The 25,292-nt window shown below is 50.6% G+C and overlaps 1 protein-coding gene across 1 annotated transcript; it reads right to left on the bottom strand.

The window, feature by feature from the left end:
* Positions 1-23,897, bottom strand: CDHR1 (cadherin related family member 1). The gene is made up of 17 exons (XM_056130496.1): positions 23,707-23,897; positions 23,108-23,203; positions 21,845-21,990; positions 21,012-21,062; positions 18,693-18,782; positions 16,686-16,772; positions 14,855-14,971; positions 13,873-14,016; positions 12,629-12,707; positions 10,560-10,660; positions 7,103-7,306; positions 6,274-6,426; positions 3,601-3,765; positions 3,038-3,105; positions 2,282-2,510; positions 1,199-1,456; positions 1-541 (listed from the first exon to the last, which is right to left on the bottom strand). Exons 1-17 carry the CDS (start codon positions 23,759-23,761, stop codon positions 5-7), a joined length of 2,580 nt encoding a protein of 859 aa, XP_055986471.1. The 5' UTR covers positions 23,762-23,897; the 3' UTR covers positions 1-4.
* Positions 23,898-25,292: the final 1,395 nt, after the last annotated feature.

Raw genomic sequence — 25,292 nt, 5'->3', positions numbered from 1 at the left:
CACTCTAGAAGTAGGCCTTGTTGTCTGATCTCTGCTCAAACTTTTGCCTGAGCTCAGACACCAGAGCTGAATGCACAGGGCTTCCAAAGGATGTGGGCCTGGGTGAATGCAGGGGCTGCTGAGGAGTGAGGGAGCCAGAGACCGTAGGCACCGTCCAGGGGGGCAGGCCTAGGTTGGGCGCCGCGCTGGGCGGTGGCGGGAGTGGAGGGGCTCTGGGGGGCAGCACGCTTCCAAGGCTGTTGTTGTTGCAGTTCTCATTGGGAGGATCCTCTTTGAGCACAAACTTGGCCGCCGCCTTGGTCCTTCGGAACTTGAGCCACTCGATGCGGACCGTGCGGGGAGCAGGCCGGGGCCGCTTGCGGAGCACTCGCCTCACCGGCTGGACCTTGTTGGACTTCTTGTTGCGCCAGAAGGTGGCGGTGGAGATGAGGACGGTTATGGCCACGATGGTGGCCATGACGCCTGCCAATACGCCCACGGCCTTCATGGGGTTGTCTTTGGTCTGCATCAGGAAGGCAGCCATGGGGTCCGGAGACAGTGTCTGGAAGGAAGAGGCACCTGATGGAGCTCCCTCGAGTCTCATGATTTTTAAGTTTTCTGGTGTGACATGAGACTCTCATGAGCACCCGGGGCTTCAACCCAGAAAAAAATACACAGAGGGAGAGTGTGATGCAATAAACCTTCCCCTCATCTTTCCCCCGAAGTGGTAGAGATGGAACATCAGGGTTTGAGACACACAAAGTAGGTGCTCTGCCACTGGGCTGCATTTCTGACCCTCCAGCAAACAACCTCCTTGGGATTGAGAAACTCTTGCATGAGCTGGACACTGCTCTTGAGAGAGTAAGGCATCACTTACATCTGATCATGGGGGGCACTGCCCTAATAAAGCAGGAAGCCGCAAAGGGATGACTTTGTGCCAGAACCCTGAGCTGAGAGCTACACGTCACGATTGTACTTCCGCCTGCCAACACCCAGGTGAAGCGGCCATCACCCTGCCCTTTTTACAGGATAGAAGGCAAGGGATACCAAGGCACAACCTCCATAGATGTTAAGACTAGAATTTCAGTGATTTCACTGTATGTTGAATAGCTCCAGCAGCCTTTAAGAGCATCAATGCCTTTTGGAAAGAGACTGGAAAGGCGGGTCCCTCCCTTGACCATGCTGCAGCAGCAAGGCCTGAGCTGGCCTTTATACCCACCTCCGTGTCTATGATGTCAATCTTGAGTAAGGCCGTGGTGCTGAAGGATGGGGAGCCACGGTCCTTGGCCTGCACTTCCAGGGACCATGTACGGTCCCCGTGGGGAGTGATGTTGTGCAGGGCGTCCAGGGAGCGGATAGAGTTCTTGAGCCGAATCTCCCCTGTGCGGGCATCAATGTCAAATACATTGGCCGGCTCTGCATGTGTGATAGAATAATCCACTAAGTTGTTGGGTTCCTCAGCGTCCTGGTCTGTGGCCTGGGAGAGAGATATGGAATCAGGTTTCCAGGATGATACTTGTGTTCTCCCTGGCTAAATCAAAAGGTCACATGAGGCTGGCTGGATTAATGGAAAATAATCATCATTTTTGGGGGAAATGGAGTTGGGTTTTTGGACCATACAGGGGTTATGATTAGGGTTTATTCCTGATCTGAATTCAGGAATTACTTCTGGGGGTTTAAGATGACCATATGGGGTGCTGGAGATCGAACTTGGGCTGACTTCATGGAAGGCAAATGCTCTACCTGTGGTACTATCTCTCTAGCCCCAATCATGATTTTATTTAGACTGAACCCAAATAAGGAGAGGAACTGAATGTGTGCTACACAGGAATTGGGGATTATGCCAGGTCCTGTGTATGTTATTCTAATCCATTCTAATCCAATTACTCTAATCCATTTTCAGAATATGTTTAAGTATTGTTAAAACAAACAAAAAAGAACAAAACAGAACTGAAGCTCAGATGCCTGGTAACTTGCCTAAGGATAAACAATAAAGAGGCATTGGGATTCTAGTCAAGATGTCAAAGTTTCTGCTTTTCTGCACTGGGTCTGGAGTACAGTAGGAAAGACACTGCTTTGAAAGCACAGAGTAGCATGATCTGGCTGAATCTTACCTTTTAATTTTGTATGTAATAAATCCCTGGCTCAGAGATTATTTCTGAGGTTGAGGGGTAAAAGGAGATAACTATCCTTGCCTATATGAGGATTTTGTACATCATAAAATAAAATAACTGGGCAACAGAAATCATGCAACTGCTGAAATCAGGCTTTTTGGGGAACTCAGAAAGCCTGTGAAGCCCACCTCAATTTTCACTGGGGTTCCCAGCACCATTGTCTTCTCTTGGATGCTCTTTCCAAACTGAGGGTAGTGGTCATTGACATCCAGCAGAGTGACAAACACCTCGGCCAGGCTGGATTTGCCCTCCATATCCTCTGCCTTCACATAGAAATTGTACCTGGCCGTGACCTCAGCATCCAGATTGGCCCAGGGCTGAGTATAAATGATCCCAGTGGTTGGCTGGATTAGGAAGCTGCCAGGCAGAAAGGGCATAGGCGTGTGTGTATGCACAGGAGCATACATGTATATATGTGTACACACACACACACACACACACACACACACACACACACACACACACCTGCAGTCATGAGAGGCATCTAGAGAGAAGCAGTATTGTCTCCTGCAGCCTCTCCCATAAGTTCATTTCCCTTCCCATCTGGCCTGATGGAAGAAGACAAGTTCAGCCAACCCCTCACCCATCTATTATTTTCAAACTTGAGCAAAGTCATGGACCAACCCTCTCCTCCTATGGGCCTGCCTCCTTCCTAGTCCAACACACCTGCTGATTCCTGAGGCCAGTGGCCACAACTCCAGCCACGATGCTGGTGACTCTTCTCTTACCAGATGTCTCTATTTCTCTACCTGAGGCTCAGTCTTGCTTTCCTCTGCTCCTTGTCCCCATACTCCCCAACTCATGTCCTTTCTTTTCCAAGTGTGACACACCCCCTCAGCCTGTCCTCAGCCAAGTCCCTGTTCTGATACGATGGATCTACTCACAGATCTGCCCCGGATCCATAGATAGAGTATCTGACTTCGCCCCAAGGACCTGTGTCCGGATCCACAGCCTGGAAGAGAGAAAGCTCCCAATGGCACTTGCCCCATTGACAAGGCACGTCTGCAGCTGTGAATGGAGTCTGAAGGTTGGTTTCTGTTGCAACTTAAGCATGTTTGCTTAACGGGGGAGAAACTGGAGGCTATGCTAGAGCCCTCGTTTTCTGCCCAGAAAGGCCCCAGTGTTGGAGGAACCAAAAGATTTACACATGAAAATAAAAATATCTATTCCTCCTCTGTAAACGAGGAAGGAAAAAAGATGAGTTTTGTCCTAGATTTGGGACTGACATTTATGTCCTCCTTTGAGCTCTGGGAGACTCAGCATCCCCAGTGTACAGAAGAAGAAACTGAGATTCTCCAGGGCAAGTTGCTGGTCCAGATACTAGACAAGGATAACAAAGGTGAGCTTTGAGATTCAAACTAGAACCCAGATTGATCTGACTCATCAGGAACCCTTCAGTGGACCTCCCAACCCCCACTCCCAGCCCATGAGCCAGTTCCCAACTCACTGTGACAGCCATCACATTGGAGCCCCCCGGGGTGTTCTCAGGGATCCTGGCAATGTAGTACTGGGAAGTGAACTTGGGGACATTATCATTGGTGTCCAGGAGCTGGATCAAGACATCTGCTGTGGAGCTGAACTTTTCTGGGGTATTCACTTCAATGGCTAGGAGCTAGGAAAGGAGGGGAGAAGAGTGGAAACATCACTCAAAGCCTCCTCACGTCGAAATCAGGACTGTTGAAGCCAACTGACTTCTCTTTGCTTCTTATGTTCAGCAGCTGACTAGCTATTCTATTCCATGACCCCTACGAGGGGCATACACTCTCCCCACTGACTGCAATGCCTGCTCGGGTTCCGATTTGAATCTGGGACCATTTTTTATTCTGCTAATTTGCATGTTTCTTTATAGTTTCAATTAAAACATTATTTTGCTTCATAATAAAATTCAACTTTTGTTGGAATAAGTTTCTCCTCATAATCCTTTCTTCCATTGAATTTCCCTTATATATTCATAGGTTTATTTCTTCAGATAGAAACTGGTTTAATTGTGACAGTTCCCTTAACCACCTTTCCCAAGGAAATTATAGATAAGATTGAAGTAAGGTGACCCTGAAATCTTTACTAATTGAATGGAAATTTGCAGTTTTTAACAAGATATGCCTTTGTGTTTCTTGTTCTCTTTATGGACCTCATTACATTTTTGCATTTTTTAGTTATTTAGATGCTGTATAATTATTGTTATGGATATTCCTAGAAATAGTATAATTTAGTTATTACTGTAGAAAATAATCTTTTTTTTTCCAGGAATTTGATTAGAAAGGAATCTTTTGATTGTATTTTCTCATTACTACTTTTTCAATAGGAAGACCATGGGATTTTGTGTTTTAACTTTGTGATCAATCATGTTGATCACATGATCAACGGCTGCGTGACACATCACAAGACACTGCCTACCCATTTTCCATAATTGCCACACCATACTTGATGGGGTTCAAAAAGTATGCAACAAATTATATATAATATATGTGTATATATGTGTATATATGTATATATATGTGTATATATGTGTCCGCACACATGAAGGTACTGGCAGAGGGACAAAGTCACGCGGGTTCCGGGGCCGAGATCTCCAAGCCTACTCGGATTTGGGCCAAGCATCCTCAACCCAGATCCTCCAAATTTTAGTAGGCGGGGGTCACACCCACCAACTGGCCCCCTGGCACCATGTAATCCCATCAACGGCCAAGACTCAGAGACTATAAAAACCAGCTCCCAGAAGAGAACAGTGCAGACATCTTATTATGACATCTTATTATCTCATTCCTACTTTGGACAAACTGGCAGGTTACCGAATGTAGCCTGCGTCTGGCAAACTCCCCGTGGCGTATCCAATATGCCAAATACCCGTAACAATGATGGGTCTCATTCTCCTAAAGAGCCTTGAATATAATCTCAGGGCTAGGATGAAGGAGACGTTACTGGGGCCTGCTCGAGGCAATCGACGAATAACAGGATGATTTGTGATTTGTGATTGTGATATATATATGTAAGCCTCTCAGAGAGTCCGTCAAGCTACCGAGAGTATCCTGCCCGCTCAGGCAGAGCCTGGCAAGCTCCCCGTGGCATATTTGATATGCCAAAACCAGTAACTATAACAGGTCTCATTGCTCTGACCCTAAAAGAGCCTCCAATTGTTGGGAAAGACGAGTAAGGAGATGCTGCTAAAATCTCAGGACTGGGACGAATAGAGACATTACTGGTGCCTGCTCGAGTAAATTGATGAACAGTGGGATGATGGTGATAGAGTGATATGGTGATCAATCATGTTAGCCATGCTTCTGTGTTTCTGAGGGATTTTCAATAATATCTATTGCTATTCTAGGAAATCATCACCTACAAATAATGATCAAAACTCTTTCAAATGTTTGTACTTCTTATTTCCTTTCTTTATCCAAGAATATTGTCATTTCAAGAATAGTATTCCAAGAATAGCACTGTAATATTGATGATAACAAATATCAATTCATGGAATTCATAGAATTTTTTAGTACTTTCTTTTCTAAGCATGATGCTGCCCGCAGCTATGCATGTGTATATAATTAGAGAAACAAATGTTTCTGACTAATATTTATGCTGTATAATATTTATTATTTATAAGTTTATCATTTTAAATAGAATAAGAAGTTTTTTCACCTTCTGGTGAAGGGTTCTTTTTTTTTTGGTTCTTGGGGTCTCACCCAGGGATATTCAGGAATTACTCCTGGCCATGCTCGGGGGACCATACAGGATGCTGTGGATCGAATCCGGGTCCGCCACGTGTAAGGCAAATGCCCTACTCTCTGTACTATCACTCAGGCCCCTTCTGGTGAAGTTCTATGAGATGACAGACACCATTGCTGTGCAAAAAGCCTCTCTCTAGACCATCGCATGGCTTCTCTCTCTCTCTCTCAATTTGGTGCCACAGCACATTATATCAGGAACTTCCTTTTGAACCTCCTGTAAGCAGTAGCCCCTTGTATCACTCTTCCTCTCCCTTCTCCAAAGCTCCCCAAGTCCACAGGTGAGGCAAAAAAAACTTAGAGTGGGCCAGCAGTGATAAGGTGCCTGCATGAATGAACCCAGGTGCTGCTGTGAGTTCTGAGCATCCCCTCATCCAGGACAGTGTGAGGCATCGCCTTACCTTGAAGGTTAACACCTTAGACTTTTCAAAGTCAATGGCAGCTGAGTTCTCCACGATGATTGTGACTTGGGCTTCATTTAGGACTGTCTGCGGGACCACTCGGAAGATGCCCCCAGGGCCCACCAGCCGTAAGTTGAATTTGGCATTAGCTCCCTGGGCAATTGAGTTCAGAGATAGGAAGCAGGGAAAATAAATGAGAAGAGAAATTCATTGTATATTCATGCTAATGAAGCAGCCTTCATATGCTCCTACCCTAGGAAGGATTATTACTTTTTTTTCTGTAGGTAAGAAAATCAGAGAGCAGAAGGGTTTTATGGACTGTAAGGACTAAGTCAGGTAACAAACACACAAGATCTAGGCCTGCACCAGACGTGGGTGACAGAACATACACTCAGAAGCTTTCCCAAGGCCAGATATAAATCACTTTTATTGAGGTGCCAAGATAACTCAAAGGGCTGGAGCACATGCTTTGCATGCAGAAATCCTCCCAGTGCTTGGTCACACCCCAGCTCTGAAGGGTCCCCCCAAGCATCAACAGGAGTGACCTCTGAGCATAACCAGTTGTGGCCCAACACAAAGAAACAAACAAACAAAACAAGCTAACAGTGCTTCTGTTTGACTGAATTTTACTTTTTAGTGCATTATGACTGTCTTAAAGCAAACTACGGCCACAAATTTAAGGCACTCTCCCACCTCTTCTTCCGGATTACACCCTTGTTCATTTATGTCCCAATAGCCGGGCCCTTGAGACATATGCAGTGCTAGCTGGGGCAGACTGATCTCTGGCACCTTGGAAATGGCGGAGCAGGTGCAAGGCTGCACCACATACCTGATCTGAGTCATTGACAGTGATCTTGAGCCCCCGCAGGATCTCTCCCTGGGGTGGGTGCTCGTACATGGACAGCTCAAATCTGTTCTGGGGTCCATTCTCGCCATAGAATGTAGGTGGATGGTTGTTCAGGTCCACGATCCTGATGGTGACAGGGGCCATGGCCTGGGCAGCTGGGATCCCTGCAGCGCTGACCTCAGTTACCTGGAGTGGAAGGATGACTATAGCGGTGTGGCATTCTGACAGCAAGATAGCCTCAGTAATCCCCACCTCCTGCTATTCGTGCCTTTGTATCATCACCTCACCTTAGTGTGGCTTGGCCTAGCAACATGCTTATACCTGAGGAGCTGTGTCGAAGGCAATAATTAGATTAGATGACTACAGACCGTGGCTAGTGTCTCACCTATTGGCTTTGATGAAAGCAGCTTTGTCCAACGTGTTCAGACTTCAAGGAGCTTGTGACAACCTGCAGCTCAAAGCCCAGAGGAACTAATCCTGTCAATCACCACGCAACTTGGAAGCTACTCCTTTCCTAGTCAAGTCTTCGATTGAAAAATGGCTAATAATTTGACTCCAGTGAAGTGAGAGACCTTATAGGATTCAGCTAAGCTGAACCTAGATCCCTGCCCACAGAAACTGTGAACTATAAGTAATGTGAAATTTTGAGACTCAAAGTTTGTGGTACTGTTACTAAATCCATAAAATACTAAATTTCTTCTGCTGAGAGCAAGCCCACTTTACAGAAGCACAGAGAGCAGTGAGATGATCACACAGTCAGTCAGCTGCCGAGCTGAAATAGGAGGAACTCCAGGCTGTCTGACCCCTTAGGCAGTGCTCTTTTCACTTCTCCCCTCCTTGCAGTCAGACATGTGTTCCAACCCCAGGTCCACCATGTTCTGACCTCGTGTCCATTCTATCATGGGGGAGGCTGCAGGGAGGGGAGATATGGAGCTGCAGCAATAGATAAGTAATACCTGCCCCAAACCCAGGGCACACATAAGTCCCACATGAACCACGTGACAAATATCATGAGTCCCCTGAAGGAATTCCTTGTTCAGTAGGCATGCTTTGGTCTTGGGTAACTTAAAATCACTCTCCCTGTCACCTGACTCTGTCGCACCCTAGGTGCTGCCCTAGTTCTCCCCTCCTAGGAGAGCATACTTCTTGCCATGTTTGATTTCCTGCTCAATGTTCAGTCCATTACACAGACAGAAGCCTTCCCACTGACTTCCGTGCTATATGCAGAACCGGCAGTCTTTCCCTTCTCAAGTGCTTTATTTCCTCACTATTGTGACTCAAGTCTCTGCTGACCTCTCCTCCACCTGCTCCTTGCCTCTTCCTCACAGATGCTTCCCTCGCTGTGCTCTTGACCAGGAAATAGTCTCCCTCTCTCCACAAACATTCTCCAGGCAATCTCGTTCCCATTCATCCTATCAAACCCACATGTATGTGGACACTGTTCTAAATCCCAAACCTGTGATACCCAAGTTCAGATGTTTCCATTTGAATGTCCTTGAGGCACCAAGATTCATCATGTTCATGCTGCTTAATTTGCCTCCCTCAGTTCCCAAAGGCAAAGTGCAACCCAGCTTCATCCGTTCCTCTCCTCCTCTCCCTCTCCATATTCCCTCCTGTATAGCCACACCCCATGAACTCTGTCTCGCTCATACTTTGTAGTGTCTTCATTGCTGCCATTCCACCTTTCCTCATCCCCGTGTTCCTTCTTCTTCCATCACCTTGGTTAAAGGCTCTGCCTCTCTTCCTCTACTCCTTTCCTCCAAATCTGAGTAGGTATCAGGGTTCTCAACTGCTAGGATGAACCAGTGCTCAAAATATGAAGCCACCTGAGTTTGTTCCAGACATATTAATCTCTCAGTACCAAAGTGAGTCCTAGCAACCACTATTTTCCAAGCTCTCTGGATTTGAGAGATTAGAGTATTATTTAATTAGAGCAACTGGTCAAATTACTGCTAGAATGCACTAGTGCCTTAAAATTACCTATTTATTTATTTTTTGCCGTAACTTTAATTCTCTCAGCACTCAGAAGTCCTTTACAGTTCTCAGGAAGGAAATTTTATAGTTCTACAAAATTTGCAGGTTTAAGTGAGTATAGGCACCTCTTCTTCCAAAATATTATTTAAAATTTTTCAGATGGTAGTAGCAGAGCATTTGGGCCAGTCTGAAGTGTTTCTAAACATAGACAGTTGCTGTTTAATGGCATAGATCACTTGTGCGTGAAGCGAGCCCTGCTCCAGGGGAAAAGCCATACAGAGGCAGGTAGGTAGATAGGAGAGGGCCCATGGCAATGGAATTTCTGAGAAGTAATAAATCCAATAACACTGAAGCTGAAAGAATTAAAGCCTAGGCCTGATAAGATCTTTCTGGCACCAGTGACGACCCTGAAGAGGCTGGACCCCACAGAGACACAAACTTCAGCAGAACAGAGACTGCAATTAAGGATCTGAAGGAGATTTATGACACACGAACGACCCCCCACTTCTATCAGAGAAACTCCAAACCAAGGCAACGCCCCTTGAAAACCACCCTAGCAACGAACTCTTACCTAGCTAGAAATCCCCATGTGGGGAGAAGTTGGAGAAACCCTATAAAAGCCACCTTGAACAAAGGAAGGGTGCACATATGCAGCCAGACCCCATGAGCACATGTAGCCTCCAAACACATGTGGCATCTGCATCTCCTTTCTTGAGTTGTGTACTAACGCTTTCTCCACCTTTGGAGAAGCCCGTCTTCTCCTTTGAGAGCACTATTCTCCCTTGAGCACGTTATTCTCTCTCACTTTCTCTCCCTCCTTCCCCTTCCTAAAAACCTCCAAATAAAATCTGGTTTTACTTCACAGCTCATCTACTCCTGAAATTCCTTTCGGAGAGGAAGACAAGAACCTATAAACCCTGGCCATCTGTTATGGCCCACTGACTTCAATACTTCATACTGGGAGACTTTGCTTCTCTGGCCCTAGCTGAAAGTCAATCGTTTCTCCTCCGTATTCCCTCTCGGCTCCAGTCCCACTTCACTTGCCTTTGCTCCCCTAATACATCCTGTGCTATCACCCCCAACCTTAGCTCACTGGGTGCTCCTAGACGGCAGCACCCCCACTGCACCCCTACCCTGAACAATGTTCCCCTTCACTTGTCTTTCCCTGTTGGGTCCCATCCACACTCGAGCCATTACTACTTCTATCATATGTTCTCCTGCCTTGTCATAATTCTCTGCTTGTGAATTCACATCTCCCCTTGCCAGGGCCTTTGGCATCTGCACTCACCTTTACAGAAGTTGCCTTTTGTAAGCGTTCCTAGGAGTAACATCTAGTACCCTCCCCAGGCTATGAGCCTCAAGGGATAGAAGAGAAAAACATGCCCTGGGGAAGGAGCTGGATCATATCACCCTTGTAGCCTTCCAGTGTTGGAAGGCAGTGAAATCCATGAGAGATGGAAATTACCTGCACAAACAGTTCATACACCTCCTTTGGGAGCTGGGCGGGACTCTGCGTGACGGAGATGGCTCCAGATGTCTTATTAATTTCAAAGGCTCCTTCACTCCCTGCCAGAGAGAAGAACCCTGCAATTCTGCACAGTGCCACAAGGGGCGAGGAGCAGTTGCACCAGGCTGGGTAGCACAGAGTCAAGCAGTATCTCCTTGAAGACATCATAGTATGCAATACTGTGTGCCTGTGTCTTGCCAAGGAGGAGACTGACTCTCAGTGACTCTCAGAGGAGTTAAGTAACTTGTCTAGGAATAAGCATAGAAATTAGATCTGGGCTTCCGACACATTTGTGTCTGGCTCCCAGGTTCCATTATACTTTGTATCTCTTATGCATAGCGTGTCTATGAATTTATATGTGTGTGAAAGGAGAAGAAGGAAGAAAATGAAACTGATACATATGCATGGAGACAAGAAAAGGGATATAGATAAAAAGAGAAGTTAGGGAAGTAAGAGAGAAAATAGATAAAGGAAGAGAAGATGGACGAGTGCTTGTAACTGGGTAAAGATTTATAATGACGTGGGGAAGACAGGCAGGTGGGAACTCCTTGCTTGGAAAAAGGTGCCTGTGTGTGATGGTGGGCACATTCATCACACAGGAGCGAGTGGAGGGGAGTAGTGTATGCAGGGCAAGTTCCAGGCAGAGTCACAGACATTAACATATCTGAACATGCAGGCCCCAGTAAGGAGCCTGATCCTTTAGGGACCATCTACTAAGCTGCAGAGAAGACTACATGGCATGTTCCACCAGCTATGTTGGTGATAAAACCAGGATCAGAGCCAGAATACTTAGGTTCCAAGCCAGATGTGGGGACTTGGGACACCCATCTAGCTTGTGTGGGTCTCAGATTTATCATCCATGTAGATGACAAGTGATCTTTGGTTTATGATACCAAGTGATATTGTAATGGGCTGGAGTGATAGCACAGCGGGTAGGGCTGCCTTGCATGCAGCCAACATGGCCAACCCCTCTTGGAGAGCCCGGCAAACTACCGAGAGTATCTCGCCCGCATGACAAAGCCTGGCAAGCTCCCCGTGATGTATTCAATATGCAAAACACAGTAACAAGAAGTCTCAAAATGGAGACGTTACTGGGTCCACTCAAGGAAATCGATGAACAATGGGAAGACAGTGACAGTGACAGACAGTGACAGTGACAGTAGATGGCAAGTACCATCACTATCACTGTCACCGTCCTCCCATTGTTCATTGATTTGCTCGAGTGGGCCCAGTGACATCTCCATTATGAGACCTGTTACTGTGTTTGGTATATCGAATACGTCATGGGTAGCTTGCCAGGCTTTGCCGTGTAGGCGAGATACTCTTGGTAGCTTGCCAAGCTCTCCGAGAGGGGTGGAGCAATCGAACCCGGGTCGGTTGGGTCAACTGCATGCAAGGCAAACTCCCTGCTTGCTGGGCTATTCAACATACTACAGGGAAATGCAATATGGTGTCATCATTGCATTTTATGGTGTCATCATTGCATTTTATTTATTTCAAAGCCATTTCTAGACTAAAGCTCATAAAAAAGTAAGAAACAAATACAATTTCAAGCATATAAGAAATACTAACATCCATTCCCATCAACAACTGTATGCCCATGTGGAATAGAGAATAGTTCTGGACACCTAGATTTATGGATTACACTCACCCCTCCCCACTCCCCCCGCCCCTAGGGTTTCTCTTTATAATTATAATGATCACTGTCACTGTCCCTGTCCTCTTGTTGTTCATCGATTTGCTCAAGCGGGCCCAGTAACGTCTCCATTGTGACAATTGTTACTTTGTTTGGTATATCGAATATACCACGGGGAAATTGCCAGGCTTTACCATGCAGGCAAGATACTCTCGAGGAAGTGTATCTGAGGAGACTTGCCCTGTTCTGCAGGGACCAGCCTCTCCTCAACACACCCCCTGTAATTCTGGTCCTATAAAGCCAGAGCGGTTGGAGACTCTCACTCTGGTCATCTGGGGAGATGGAACTGCAGGTTGGCCACTGGTCTGTCCTAAAGAAGCCCCAGACTCACCATTCACGAGGCTGTAGGCAACGCGGTTGGGTTTGCCCCGATCTCCATCAATAGCAAGCACCGTCAGTACTTCTGAGCCCTTGGGGACAGGAGTAGCTTCCTTAGGCTGAGGGGTGAGACGTGGGCTCTCCCCTCCCCTGATAAGGCTATCTCCTACCCTGATATCCATCACAGAACTGGGGTACAGTCCACCCAAAACACCTCACATGGGATGCCCAGCATTTTTCTGCCTTGTTCTGAGCTCATGTCTCAGGTGACCACTTCTGGAAAGGTCCTTAGCTATATATTCTAACTTGGACACAGCCCATGGAAAAGGGTTGGGGGGAGGGGCGTCCCCATTACTTATTTTCATTGCTGTATAAAGTTGGGAATCATTGAGAATGCAATTGAATCCCACCAAATCTGGCCAGGAGGGGACACAGAAATATACAGTGTGCCCAAGGGAAGGCACACACTAGAGGGGGGCCCTGGCAACAGAGGGGAGACACTCCTGTCTCAGAAGAGACGCCATGGAAATCAGGGTCTGGGTTGAGCTGAGAAGGTGAAGGAAATCAGGCTCATGGAAACTTTTAGGTAGAGGAATAAGGCACTGGGGTGGAACAGATTGAGGGCATAGGGTCTGGGTGAGCTTAAAGATCGAGGGAAGAATACCTTACATGTATCAGTACCAGGCTTCACTGACAGCCTGGGGTTCAGCAGCTACGAGGTGCAGAAAATGCTCAGAAAAGAGAAGGGAGCTCGGGAAGGCCATCCCGATACTCACAGAACTCAGAAAGGAGAAGAGAACCCAGGAAGGCTGTCCCCATCCCTCATAGGACTACCTTGTGGTGACTCAGAGCACTCCAAAGTTCTCTGGGCTGGAGAGGCACCATGCCAGACCTCTTGCAGAGGTAAAGCAAAGGCTTCACCCCAACCAAGCTATCAACTACAACCAGCCTCTCTGCTCTGCCTTTTCAACGTGCCTGACATCTGTGAGTTGGGTAGTGGGTGGCTAAGTCTGCATGAATGACGGAATGTCTGACATGGTCTTAGCATCCTTGTATCCAAGAGATACTTCTCCAGTTCAGAGACAAAAGTAGGCTATACGTGGCTTGAACCTGAGCAAGTCCAAAGCCGGCCTTTATATAGAAGGGGCAACCCAAGGGCCCATCCCAACGATCTCATTGGAGGGGCCACTGGGCAGCAAGAAGGACAGGGGAGGAGGCATCTGGAGGGACACTGGGCTGAGAAGGACGTCTACTCACTGGAAGAGTGTCCTCATACACATAGCCATAGTAAGGGGTGCCCACGAAGACAGGGGCCATGTCCTGCACGTCCTCCACATTGATTGTGATGGTGGTGGTGGCGGAGAACACCACATCAGCCCCTCGCAGCCTCCCTCCGCCATCCTGGGGGAGAATTGAAGAATGAAGAGGGCTGGTCTGGGAGTCAGAATGACCCTGGTAGAATCCAACTTCCTGTTATTGATGAGCAGCAGTGCAGCTGCTGTCTGAGTTCTGTTTGCTCCCATGCCACCTGCAGAGAGTTTTCCCTTCAAAGGCATGAGGCAATAGTGAAACGAGAGGATGCATGACAGTGTTCATCAGTGACAGATATGTAGTAGGCACGCACCATGTAAGCCTGTACCAAGCTCATATACTGGCGAGGTGCAAATGTGAGACTCGAGTACTCTGGTCTTTTGGTAGAGGCCAAGGTGGGATGTTTTCTGCCAACAAGTGACAACAGGGCCTTCTTGGAAAAGTAAGCCCTGGGCCTCCCCAGGCAGATGGGGGAGAGCCCCTTGGAGCATGTGCTGAGTTCCAGGGTCTACATCATGTTCCCTGGAGATATGAGAAACTTAGTTAGCTGAGTAAAGCCATAGCAGAGTACAGATGAGGGAACTGAGGCTCAGAGAGGAAAACTGGCCAAAGAGAGCCTGAAAGGCCATACACAGGCCTAGCAGAGATGGAGGCGCCTGGAAGCCAGGTAGAGGAAGTGTTGGTGGTAGGAACCTGGCCCATTCACCTTGGAGTGGGGAGTTTGGGGAGACACATCTGCAACCAACCAGCATCTCTGAGCATACATCTGGTGGGGTCCACCCAGCAGTGATTCCTACTCCCTACCCCAAACTCTCCAAGCTGCTCCCATGCCCTCCTGGAAGGTCACTCTGCTCTAGCTTAAGAGAGCATCCTCTGAGAAGAGCACAGGAAGGACAGGATGCTGCCCCAAATCCTTCCTTTCTGTTACCTTGGCAACCACAGTGACGAAGTGGGCCCGGGCCTTCTCGTAGTCCAGGGTGCTCCGGGGCTGGAGGCGCAGCACCCCGCTGTGGCGGTCCAGGGTGAATTTGGTGGAGTGTGGGTTCTGCGAGAGTGAGAGGCAGGTTGAGCCTGGAAATGGGTCCAGGCTGGCTCCAGGAATGCCTGTTCCACTTGCTGAAAGTGTGGGGATAGGGGTGTGGGGATCCAGCCTCCGTCCTTTTGCTCTCAGGTGGAGGTGTAGATTTCAGGGCATTCAGACTCTTTTGGACCTGGGTCCCCCCTTCTGAAAGCCCTGGGCTTACTCTCCCACTCTCAGTTTAAATCAGAAAGTTCTTGGGTGGTAGGGCCTTGACTCTTTCCTCTGCTCAATGGGAAAACCACTGGGCCCTGTACAGGGCTCAGCTCTGCTTGGGAAATTCTGGCAGGAGAAAAGGCTGCTGGTCAGCAGAGGGTTCTAAGCCAGGCTGCCGGGGTTCACAATTCCTTGTGACAGGCAGAATATTCTGGATGTTCAAATTCCACCCATAAGTGCCACAGGCTGTTCGAGGTGGCCTTTGGCATGAGGTGAGGGAGCAAGTGAGATGAATTGAGGATGAACGAGAGTCTTGGGGGCGGGAGCGATAGTACAGTGGGTAGGGCATTTGCCTTGCACATGGTTGACCTGGGTTCGATTGCCTGCAATCCCATATGGTTCCCCAAGCACTTCCAGAGGAATTCCTGAGTGTGGAACCAGGAGTAACTCGGGAGCATCACCAGGTGTGACCCATAAAAGACAAAAACCCAAACCAAACCAAACCAAACCAAAAAACCGAGAGTCTAATCCTAAAGGAGGGTGTCTGAGAGCCACAGCCTGTTCTGGATCTTTGTTCCTACTGATCCTGACAACAATCCAGTTTGGAAGAACTTTAGTTTCTCCCATTCAACGCACGAGGAAGTTGACAGGGGAAAGTTAGGAAACAATGGGGGTGTTCCCCAATGTAGAATTTGGGTCTTTTTGGTATCTCTGGAGGACAGGAAGTTTCTCTAGGGCACATTTTGTTGTTGTTGGTTTGGTTTTGGGTTTTTCGGCCACAGCAAGTGAGGCTTAGGGCTTACTCCTGGCTCTGTGTGCAGAGATCTTTCTTGGTGGTACTTGAGAAATCATATAGGGTCCCAGGGATTTCATCTAGGTTCGGCTGGAGACCAGGCAAACTCCTTAACTCCTCATATCTCCAGCTCAAACATGTCTTCTTCAGCCACTGGGCTATAGCACCTTGAAACTGTGAGGGTGGGAGAGCCCATGAAGAGAGAAGCGGAAATGCTGTGGGGCAGAGATGGGCAGCTGGTTCCAGAGCAGCCAGGAGGGGGTTGTGGGCAGGATGCTCACCTTTGATGGGGTGGGATGAATGGAAGGATGGGATGGGACAGACTATGGGGTAGGATAGGCTAATGGACAGGGTGGGCAGTTTTTCCCTTCGAGGAGCAATGTACTTCTGCCCTTTTTCCTGAGAAACGGGGCCCAGAGTAGTTTTTCTTCTCAATCCCATATGAGCACCAAGTGCCAGGGCCCATCCTGGAAAAGGGGCAGGGGCTGGAAGCTGAAGGCCCAGGACCTGGGGAGATGGAATGCAGCATCCCAGTGGACTAGGCCTGGCAGGGGAAAGCAATTTCTGCTGAAGACCCTCTCACAGCACCCCGTTATCCATCCAGCCCCACAATTGATGACTAAGGCCCCCAGGTATCCCCAACACTTAGCAGAGGCACTGAGCTAGAGGCCATGGTGATGGAGATCAGGACCATCTGGTGTCCCTGCTAATAGGTGGTGTGCCCTTCCTTACCTGTAGGAAGTAGTTGACACTCCCTCCAGAACCTGTGTCCTTGTCCACTGCTTGCACTGTAAGGATACTGCTCCCAGCAGGTGTGTCCTGAGGGGGCACAGTTAAGCAGGGAAATGTCAGAAAGCTCAGGGAAGGATGTACGGGAGCATGGGAAGGTGGGGTTTTGGTGAAAGATCTAAAAAGAGGTGAAATATGGGGTCCAGAGTGGATGGGGTACGTGTCTTGCATTTAGCCAGCTTGGGTTCAATCCTTGGCATCCCAGGTGGTCCCCCAAGTCCACCAGAAGTGATCCCCGAGTTCCAGGGTCAGGAATAAGCCCTGAGCACTGCCTCTGTGGATTAAGAACAGCACCACAGGAGGTGAAACGTGATGACTAACCAGGGAGCACTAAGGCTGCAGGAGTGGCAGGCATAAGGGGACCCCTCAAGAAAGAGACGCCCTATCCTCCTGTGAAGGAGAAAAGCAGACAGCCAGCTGCCACCGTAGGAAGCTGGAGGCGGGCCCGAGAGAAAAGCAGACTCCAAATAGAGAGCAGGACGCGATGATTCACAAGTGAGGCAAGGTTAATGAACACGGATGTGTGGGGCGTCACCCAGAATCAAACACATACTGCGCAGGGCTAGAATGAAATCTCTCCCTCCTACTGAAACAGCAAACATGAAAAAAAATTCAAGAACAGCTCATGGGTGCCGCAGTGATAGGAAAGCTGAGAGGACATTTGCCTTGCACTTGGCCAACCTGGTTCAATCCCCAGTGTCCCATATGATCCCCGAGTACCAACAGGAGTGATTCCTGAGTGCATCCCAGGTGGTCCCCCAAGTCCACCAGAAGTGATCCCCGAGTTCCAGGGTCCTGAGTGCAGAGCCAGGAGTAATCCTTGAGCATAGCAGGGTGTGACCCCAAAAGACAAAAAGACAAAAGCAAAAAAGAACAGCTCATGTGTGTGAGGGTGAGGGTCGGGCAGATGACCCTCATCCTGTGGGAGAGAGTGAAGTAGGGCCCCTACAGAATAATCACAGGCTTGCAGGGCCTTGGCTCAGTGGAGTCAGACCAGGCGGTATCTTAAGGAAATAACTCCCATAAGAGGAAGGGAAGTTTTATGTTCAGAGTTTGACCTGCCAAGGACAGGAAGTCTTGAGAGCCTTTTCAATCTCCCAAGAAAAAAGACAGCTCAGGCAACTAGGCAGCGCTCTCTTAAAGCAGAAGTTCCTAAACTTATTTGGCCGGCTGCCCCCTTTTCAGAAAAACAATCACTCAGTACCCCACCTAGAAATCTACCTCTTTGGGGGCTAGGGAGATAGTACAGTGGGTAGGGTGTTTGCCTTGTACACGGCTGACTTAGGTTTGACCCCAGCATCCCATATGGTCCCCTGAGTCCCACCAGGAGTAATTTCTGAGCACAGAGCCAGAGTATCCCCTAAGCAAGCCGAGCCTGGCCCAACAACAAATATTTTATTTCAGTTCTGCTTTGGGTCAGGGATTGGGGTTTGGGATAGAAACATCCCAAATATGGCGGTGGGAAGGTGTAATAGTGGTGGGATTGGTGTTTGAATATTAAATGTAATCAAATATTGTGAACTGCCTTATAAAATAAAAAAATTCAAAAAAAAAGAAATCTACCTTCTTCAACCTTCCTCAAACGATAGCAACCCATTTCACCCCATAATTGTAGCTGAGGTTCCTACAGTTCCCTGATGCCCAGAGTAAAGCTCACAATCGGGGCAGGAATATCACCCAATGGTTTTTGAAGGTCTTTCTTTCTTCTACTTTTCTATATATTTTATATTCTCAGAATCAACATGTAGCAATAATGAACATCAAAGGAACCTCCATTTGGGAGGAAAATGGTGCTTCCTGAGAATGGTGAGGAGGGCAGAGAGAGGGCTACCCAGTGTGCAACAAGGGGTGATGGGTGCTTAGACACTCTAGTTCCCTGGACCACTTCACAGGGCAGCCTCAGAGGGCAACATGGGTGCGGCAGCCCTATCCTGGAACCCCTCTGCTTACCTCAGGAACCTGAGCCACATAAGGCTCCTGGATGAACCTGGGCGCCTCGTCATTGGCATCAGTGACCAGGACGACGACTTTTTCTGCTACCTGGGAAGAAGCAGAGAGACGCAGGGAGACCTTCAGAGAAAGTGTCCTCTGATGTCCCAGATCTACAGACCATCTCTGATTGTCCTTCCCCTCTTCTCCTCAGTCCCCTCCCTTCCTTTGTCCTCCCTCCCTCCCTCCCTCCCTCCCTCCCTCCCTCCCTCTCTCCCTCCCTCTCTCCCTCCCTCTCTCCCTTCCTTCCTACCTTCCTTCCTTTTTTCCTTCCTTCCTTTTTTCCTTCCTTCCTTTTTTCCTTCCTTTTTTCCTTCCTTCCTTCCTTCCTTCCTCCCATCCTCCCTCCTCCCTCCCATCCTCCCTCCTCCCTCCCATCCTCCCTCCCTCCCTCCCTCCCTCCCTCTCTCTCCCTCCCTTCCTTCCTTCCTTCCTTCCTTCCTTCCTCCCTCCCTCCCTCCCTCCCTCCCTCCCTCCCTCCTTCCTTCCTTCCTTCCTTCCTCCTCCCTCCCATCCTCCCTCCTCCCTCCCATCCTCCCTTCCTCCCTCCCATCCTCCCTCCCTCCCTCCCTCCCTCCTTTCCTCCCTCCCTTCCTTCCTTCCTTCCTTCCTTCCTTCCTTCCTTCCTTCCTCCCGCCCTCCCTCCCTCCTTCTTTCCTTCCTTCCTTCCTTCCTTCCTTCTCCCTCCCATCCTCCCTCCTCCCTCCCATCCTCCCTTCCTCCCTCCCTCCCTCCCTCCCTCCCTCCCTCCCTCCCTTCCTTCCTTCCTTCCTTCCTTCCTTCATCTCTTCATCCCTTCGTCCTTTGTCCCTTCTTCCTCCCTCCCTCCCTCCCTCCCTCCCTCCCTCCCTCCCTCCCTCCCTCCCTCCATCTCTCCTTCCTTCTCTCCCTTCCCTCCCTCCTTCCTTCCTTATGCAACAAGTATTTTTTAAGGGACTCCGTGGTGCCAAGCACCATGTGTTTCATCCTGATCACAGAAGACGGGTCTGATGCTTGGGTATTTTGCAGGATGAGGGGGCTAGTCAAGATCAGTATATAAAATGAGTTACAGGGGCTGGAGTGATAACACCGTGGGAAGGGCGTTTGCCTTGCACACAGCTGACCTGGGTTCGATTCCCAGCATCCCATAATCCCATAGGTTCCCCTGAGCATAGCCAGGAGTAATTCCTGAATGTGCAGAGCCAGAAGTAACCCCTGTGCACCGCCGGGTGTGACCCAAAAAGCAAAAAAAAAAAAAAGTATATATATAAGATGAGTTACAGCAACCAGGGGAGGGGGGGCCGCATTGCAGCTCTCCAGGCACCCAGGACTCCAGTGGCTTAGGCAAAAGCATCCCCTGGTGGCTAGGAGTGCACGATCCTGGAGGCTGTGTGCAGAAGCCCCGAGAAAAAGCAGTATTCCAGCCTGTGGTGGACAGAGGGTCTTCACAAAGTGGGGAGAAGTGAGCTCTGCAGCAGTTCATCAAGTGAGAGGTGAGGAAGGAGGCAGAGAGGGCTTCCAGGAAGAAAGAACAGCGTGTGCAAGGACAAAGAGGAGGAAGGCACATGGCGAGTTCAGCCGGTCTGTAGATTTATTGCTAGATGGTAGGCAGGAGAAATGGTGGGCGAGGCAGATGGTGCGCAGTGGGGGCCCCGAGCGCCAGGCTGAACCTTGGCCCTCATCCTAAGGGTTGTGGCAGCCTCTCTCAGTACTGTCTGCCCGGCGGTGCCAAGTCTGAGCTCCACAGTCATATTCTGACTCATCCCCTGACGTGGACTATGGTCCTGGGGGGCCTCGAGGCATGGGAGCCCCCGCAGCTAAGCCAGGAGGTACAGACAAGGCTGGAAAAGGGAGGAGTCAGGTGCATAGATGTTCAGTGAGTGACTGGGCAGAGTCAAGAAGTAGGTAGGGAAGCAGGTTCCAGGAGATGCTCTGAAATGTACCACTGACTGCCCTCTCCTCTTCTCTCCTTTCCTCTGCTTTTCTCTCCTTCCCTCTCCATCCCTCTCCTTCCCTCCCCTTCCTCTCTCTGTCTCTCTTCTTCCCTCCCCTTCTCCTCTCTATCCATCTCTGCCCCTCTCATTCCTCCTCTCCAGTCCTCTCCTTCTCTTATCCATCTCTTTTCATCTCTCTCCTTCCCCATTTCTTGTCCCCTCCCTTGAAGCCCCGTCAGCCCTTCAGGCAGACAGGTGGGGACAGTTCCTCTTGGGTCTTGAAGGAGGTGAGTGGGCAGAAGGAGCTCATGAAGCTGAAAGAGCTCCACGCTGCCCAGACAGCGGGCCGGGGGGAGTACGCACTCACCAGGTTCAGGCCATCGGAAATGCTGATGATGGCTTCAATTTCATCCTCCCTCTGTGAAGCACAAGCACTAAGTGAGTGTCCAAGAGTCTGGAGCCCCCTGGGCTGTGGGTAGCGGGCACAGTGAGCCTTCCCTGCTCCCTGGAGTGCATCAGAGAGCCCTGGAGCAGGGCAGGGTGAGGGGTGCTGAGAATATGCCTTGGCAAGGCCTGAGGCTACTTCTCCAAGTGTGGTGTCAGGTTCCCATGTCAGGACTTCTTAAAAATCAATGAAAAAAACGACCCCCTCCAGTACCAGGGAATGAGGAGAGATGCTAACTTGGTGTGCTGGTGAACTCAGGGGGAAGGAATTTCCTTTTTCCTTTTTCCTATCTCTCTCCCAGCTTCTCACAGCCTGTCATTTTGCCCACGACATGGTGTGGCATTGGGATCTCCAGCTCCCCAGGGGTGCCAGGGAGAGGCAGACCAGCCAGGCCAGCACTGAGTCCCTCCAGCAATCTCCGAGACTCATCCCACTTTCCTCTCTCTAGCTGGCCTGTGCCTCCATTCGGGTTACCAGCAGTGCCAAGGTCAGGCCTGGTTATGTGTGAATCTGGCCCACCAGCCTGGTGTCAGACTCCGAAGAGAAAGGCAGCACATGCCCTGCCACCCACAGGCTCCAGGGGCCGGTGGTGAGTTTTACCAGACTCAGAACCGCTCTGTAACCCATTTCCTGTCCTGATCCACTATCTGAGCTTTCTGTCTGTGCAGGACCAGAACTGTACAAAACCTCTCTCGGGGATAACCCAGCCCCCAGCCTGCTGCCCCGGCAAGCAGCGCTCCTAGGGAACCCCTTACCTCTCGATCCAGCTCTTCCACCAGAGTGACGTTTCCCAAATTGGGGTCCACCGAAAAGACACTTCTAGAGCTGGGGTCAAAGGTGATGTGGTAGGTGAGGGGGTCGCCCTCAGGGTCTGTCCCGTTCAAGGTGTACACATGAGAGCCTGGGAAGGGAGACGAAGGGAAGACCTAGAATCTGGGTCTTGGTTTTTCCAGAACATTCAATCCAGGGCTGAAGAGAGGCTCGGACGGAACTGGCAACTGGCTGCTGGCAGCTCCCCCCACCCCCCTCCCCCACTGCTGCTTCCCCTTGCTTGATCCGGTACTCCACAATGCTAGACAGCTAACAGGCTCCAAAGGCACTTGGAGCTTGCATTTTGGGAGGAGCTGGGGGCTCAGGGCCCACCTGGCAGTGCTCAGAGCTCAGGAGTGACCTCTGGTGGTGCTCAGGGGCCATATGCACTCAAGGGGCTTGAAGTCCAAGGGTTGCCTAAAAGGCAAATGCATTCTCTCCTGCCCCCGCTCCACTTGCCCATTCCAATCTGAAATAGATCCCGGTGGAGCTCTCCCTGGCCTGTGCTACCCTTTGGGGTGGGGTCAGGACCCCTGCTAGTGACTCCTGTCTTGTGGAGGGGATCTAGGGAAAAGAGAGGAGCCAGTGAGGCAGGAGGGGTGACCCCCCTCTGCAACACAGTCCCCTAAGCTGGGGTGAGCATATCAGGGGGTTCTTCTATACTGTTTTTCGGTTTGCTCTGGCCTCAGCCCCAGCAGGGTGAGGGAGAGGGAGAGTGAGAACTCTCACCTCTCCACCTCTCCTCCTGCACTCGCTCTGGCTTCCTGACCCAGGGAGCTGGGTGATCTTAGCTGTTTAAAGGCCTGGAGACTCTGAAAGGGGTGTGTGTGTGTGTGTGTGTGTGTGTGTGTGTGTGTGTGTGTGTGTGTGTGTATGTGTGTGTGCGCGCACTCAAGGTCACTCCGTGGGTGAGCAGCCTGCCGTGGGGTGGTCAAGTCAGCCTCCGGCTCTCTGCGGCTTGCTCCCCGGGGCCCTCCCTGGTCTCTAGGTCCTAAGCAGGTCTGTCGGGAGTCTCCATAGCAGCCGTGACCTCCTTCCCAGCAACTGCCCTGGGGATTCCAGGCGCAAACAGGGCGCTCTACGGAGCGCCCTTAGCCTGACTCCAAGGAGTCCCTCTGTCCAGTGTCCCTGGGAGCACCAGCAGCTTCTGGGGGCGAGGAGGCGGGGGAAAGACGGAATGGGGTTCGGTGGGTGCCAGGGCTGCTCACCTACAGGGGTGTCCTCCGGGAGGCTGAACAGAGCCATGTTTCCGTTGGTGCTGCCGACCCCGTTGTCCAAGAAGTGGGGCGCGAAGTTGGCCTGGGCTGGAGCGCAGGGCAGGTTAAGGGCTGAACACCAGGGCGCGCGGCTGGGGCAGCACCGAGGCACCCCCGCGGGTCTCGGAGTGCGATCCTAGACCCTGGGCTCCTCAGTTCCCTCGCCCGGGAGCCAGACGAGGGTCCCCGCACTCCCATCTCCGTCACCCCCTTTCGCTAACTGGCGCGCCCCGCGCGGGCCACCCGAGTTCAAGCCCCTGGATGGGCAGACCCGGAGTCCGCGCCCAGAGCGGGGCAGCGCCCGGGCCAAGGTCACAGGAGAGCGGCGGAGGCACGTCCCCTGCCCCCAAGTCTCCAGACCCCCGCCCCACCACTGCCCTCTCGACCCCCAGCACCGTCACCAGGTCCCCGGAGCACCGACTTCTGGAGCGCGACCCCGGGTGCGCCCCCATTCCCGAGCCCCACTCTGGAAGCCAATGATGCAGACCCGGGGGTCTCTCGGCGCCCAGCGCAGCCCTCGCCCCCCGTGCGGGGCTCCCGGGACCACTCACCCAGGCAGAGGTGCAGCAGCGCCAGCGCCAGGGTCCCCCGCGGGCCGCGCCCCATGTCTCCGCCGGCAGTGGCGGCCGGGCCCCCGGCACCGCGAGGGGTGCGGAGATGACGGCGGCGGCGCGGGAGGGGCGCGGGGCTCTAAGCGGATGACTCGGGGCTCCCGCCAGCCGCCTGCAGAGACCAATTAGCGCGCCCAAGAGCCGAGCTCCCCGCGGGGCGGGGGAGCGCGAGGGGATGGGGTGCGCGGGGCGTGACCCAGCACCCGCTCGGCTGCCACACCCCCTTCACCCAGGTCAGGTGCGCAGGGGACCCAGGTCTCCAGGTCTGCAGACCCGAGAGAGCCATCCCCACCTCCAAAGCGGGGTGAAGAGTCTTCTTCCCTTCGGGATAGTAGAAGCAGAGAGCGGAAAATTGGGGCTTCTTGCAGAATGCTCTAGTCCGACTGTTTCTCTCTCTCTCTCTCTCTCTCTCTCTCTTCTTTTTATAAATTTATTTATTGAATCACCATGAGAACAGTTATAAAGCTTTCGGGTTTAAGTCCTGGTCATACAACGATGAAACACCCGTCCCTTCACCAGTGCCCATTCTCTACCCCCCAAAACCCCAGTATACCCCATCCCACACCCTCCCCCTACCTGTGGGGCAGCTGATTTCCATATTACTCTCTCTCTACTTTGATTGCATTCAATATTTTGACACCAGACCCACCATAAAAAAATAATTGTGTAGTACCAGGAATTTTGCTCCATGGCTTGGAGGCCAGCCACACACACTAGGGGCAAAGGCAGCTCAGATAGAGAAGGGAGCACCAAATAAAGGGTGATGGGAGGATCTTCCCAGGATGGGAGAAGCATGCTAAAGGTAGACTATAGAACATGAACGTGATTGCCACTCAATGCCTCTTTTGCAAACCACAACACCCAATAAGAGAGAGAACAAAAGGGAATGCCCTGCCACAGAAGTAGAGTGGGATGGGGGGGATGGGGGGGGGTGAGAGGGATACTGGGATCCGTGGTGGTGGGAAATGGGCACTGGTGGAGGGATGGGTACTTGATCATTGTATAATTGAAACCCAAACATAAAATTTGTAAGTCTACAACTGTACCTCATGGTGTCTCACTAATAAAAATTTTTAAAAAAATCGTAGCTGAGGGGCCAAAGCTACAATACAATGATTAGGGAGTTTGCTTGCCTTGCATGCGCCCCAGCTGGGTTCCATCCCCAGCTCCATACATGGCACCCAAAAGCCCGCCGGGAGTGATCCCTGAGTGCAAAGCCAGGTGTCAACCCTGAGATTAAACCCACTGTGACCCCCAAACAAAACAAAAATTGTAGTAGAGATGATGCAGTTGTTAACGTTGCTGTGCCTTTGCTACTTATGCAAACTTGCTGTGCAGGTTTTTGGGGGGTTTAGTTTTGTTCTTGGACCACACCTAGTAGTACTCGGTGCTTACTCTGGCTCTTCACTCAGAGAACACTACTGATGGGACCAGTGTCAGTCACATGTAAGTAAGGCAAATGCTCAACTGATATTGTACTATCTCTCATCTCTCTCAGCTTTTTTTCTCCCCTAGTGCCAAGACAA

This window comes from Sorex fumeus, unplaced genomic scaffold (genome assembly GCF_029834395.1).
Source record: "Sorex fumeus unplaced genomic scaffold, SorFum_2.1 ptg000078l, whole genome shotgun sequence".
Taxonomy (NCBI): Eukaryota; Metazoa; Chordata; class Mammalia; order Eulipotyphla; family Soricidae; genus Sorex; species Sorex fumeus.
The sequence above is the reverse complement of the archived record's forward strand: the minus strand, read 5'-3'. Positions and strand labels throughout refer to the sequence as shown.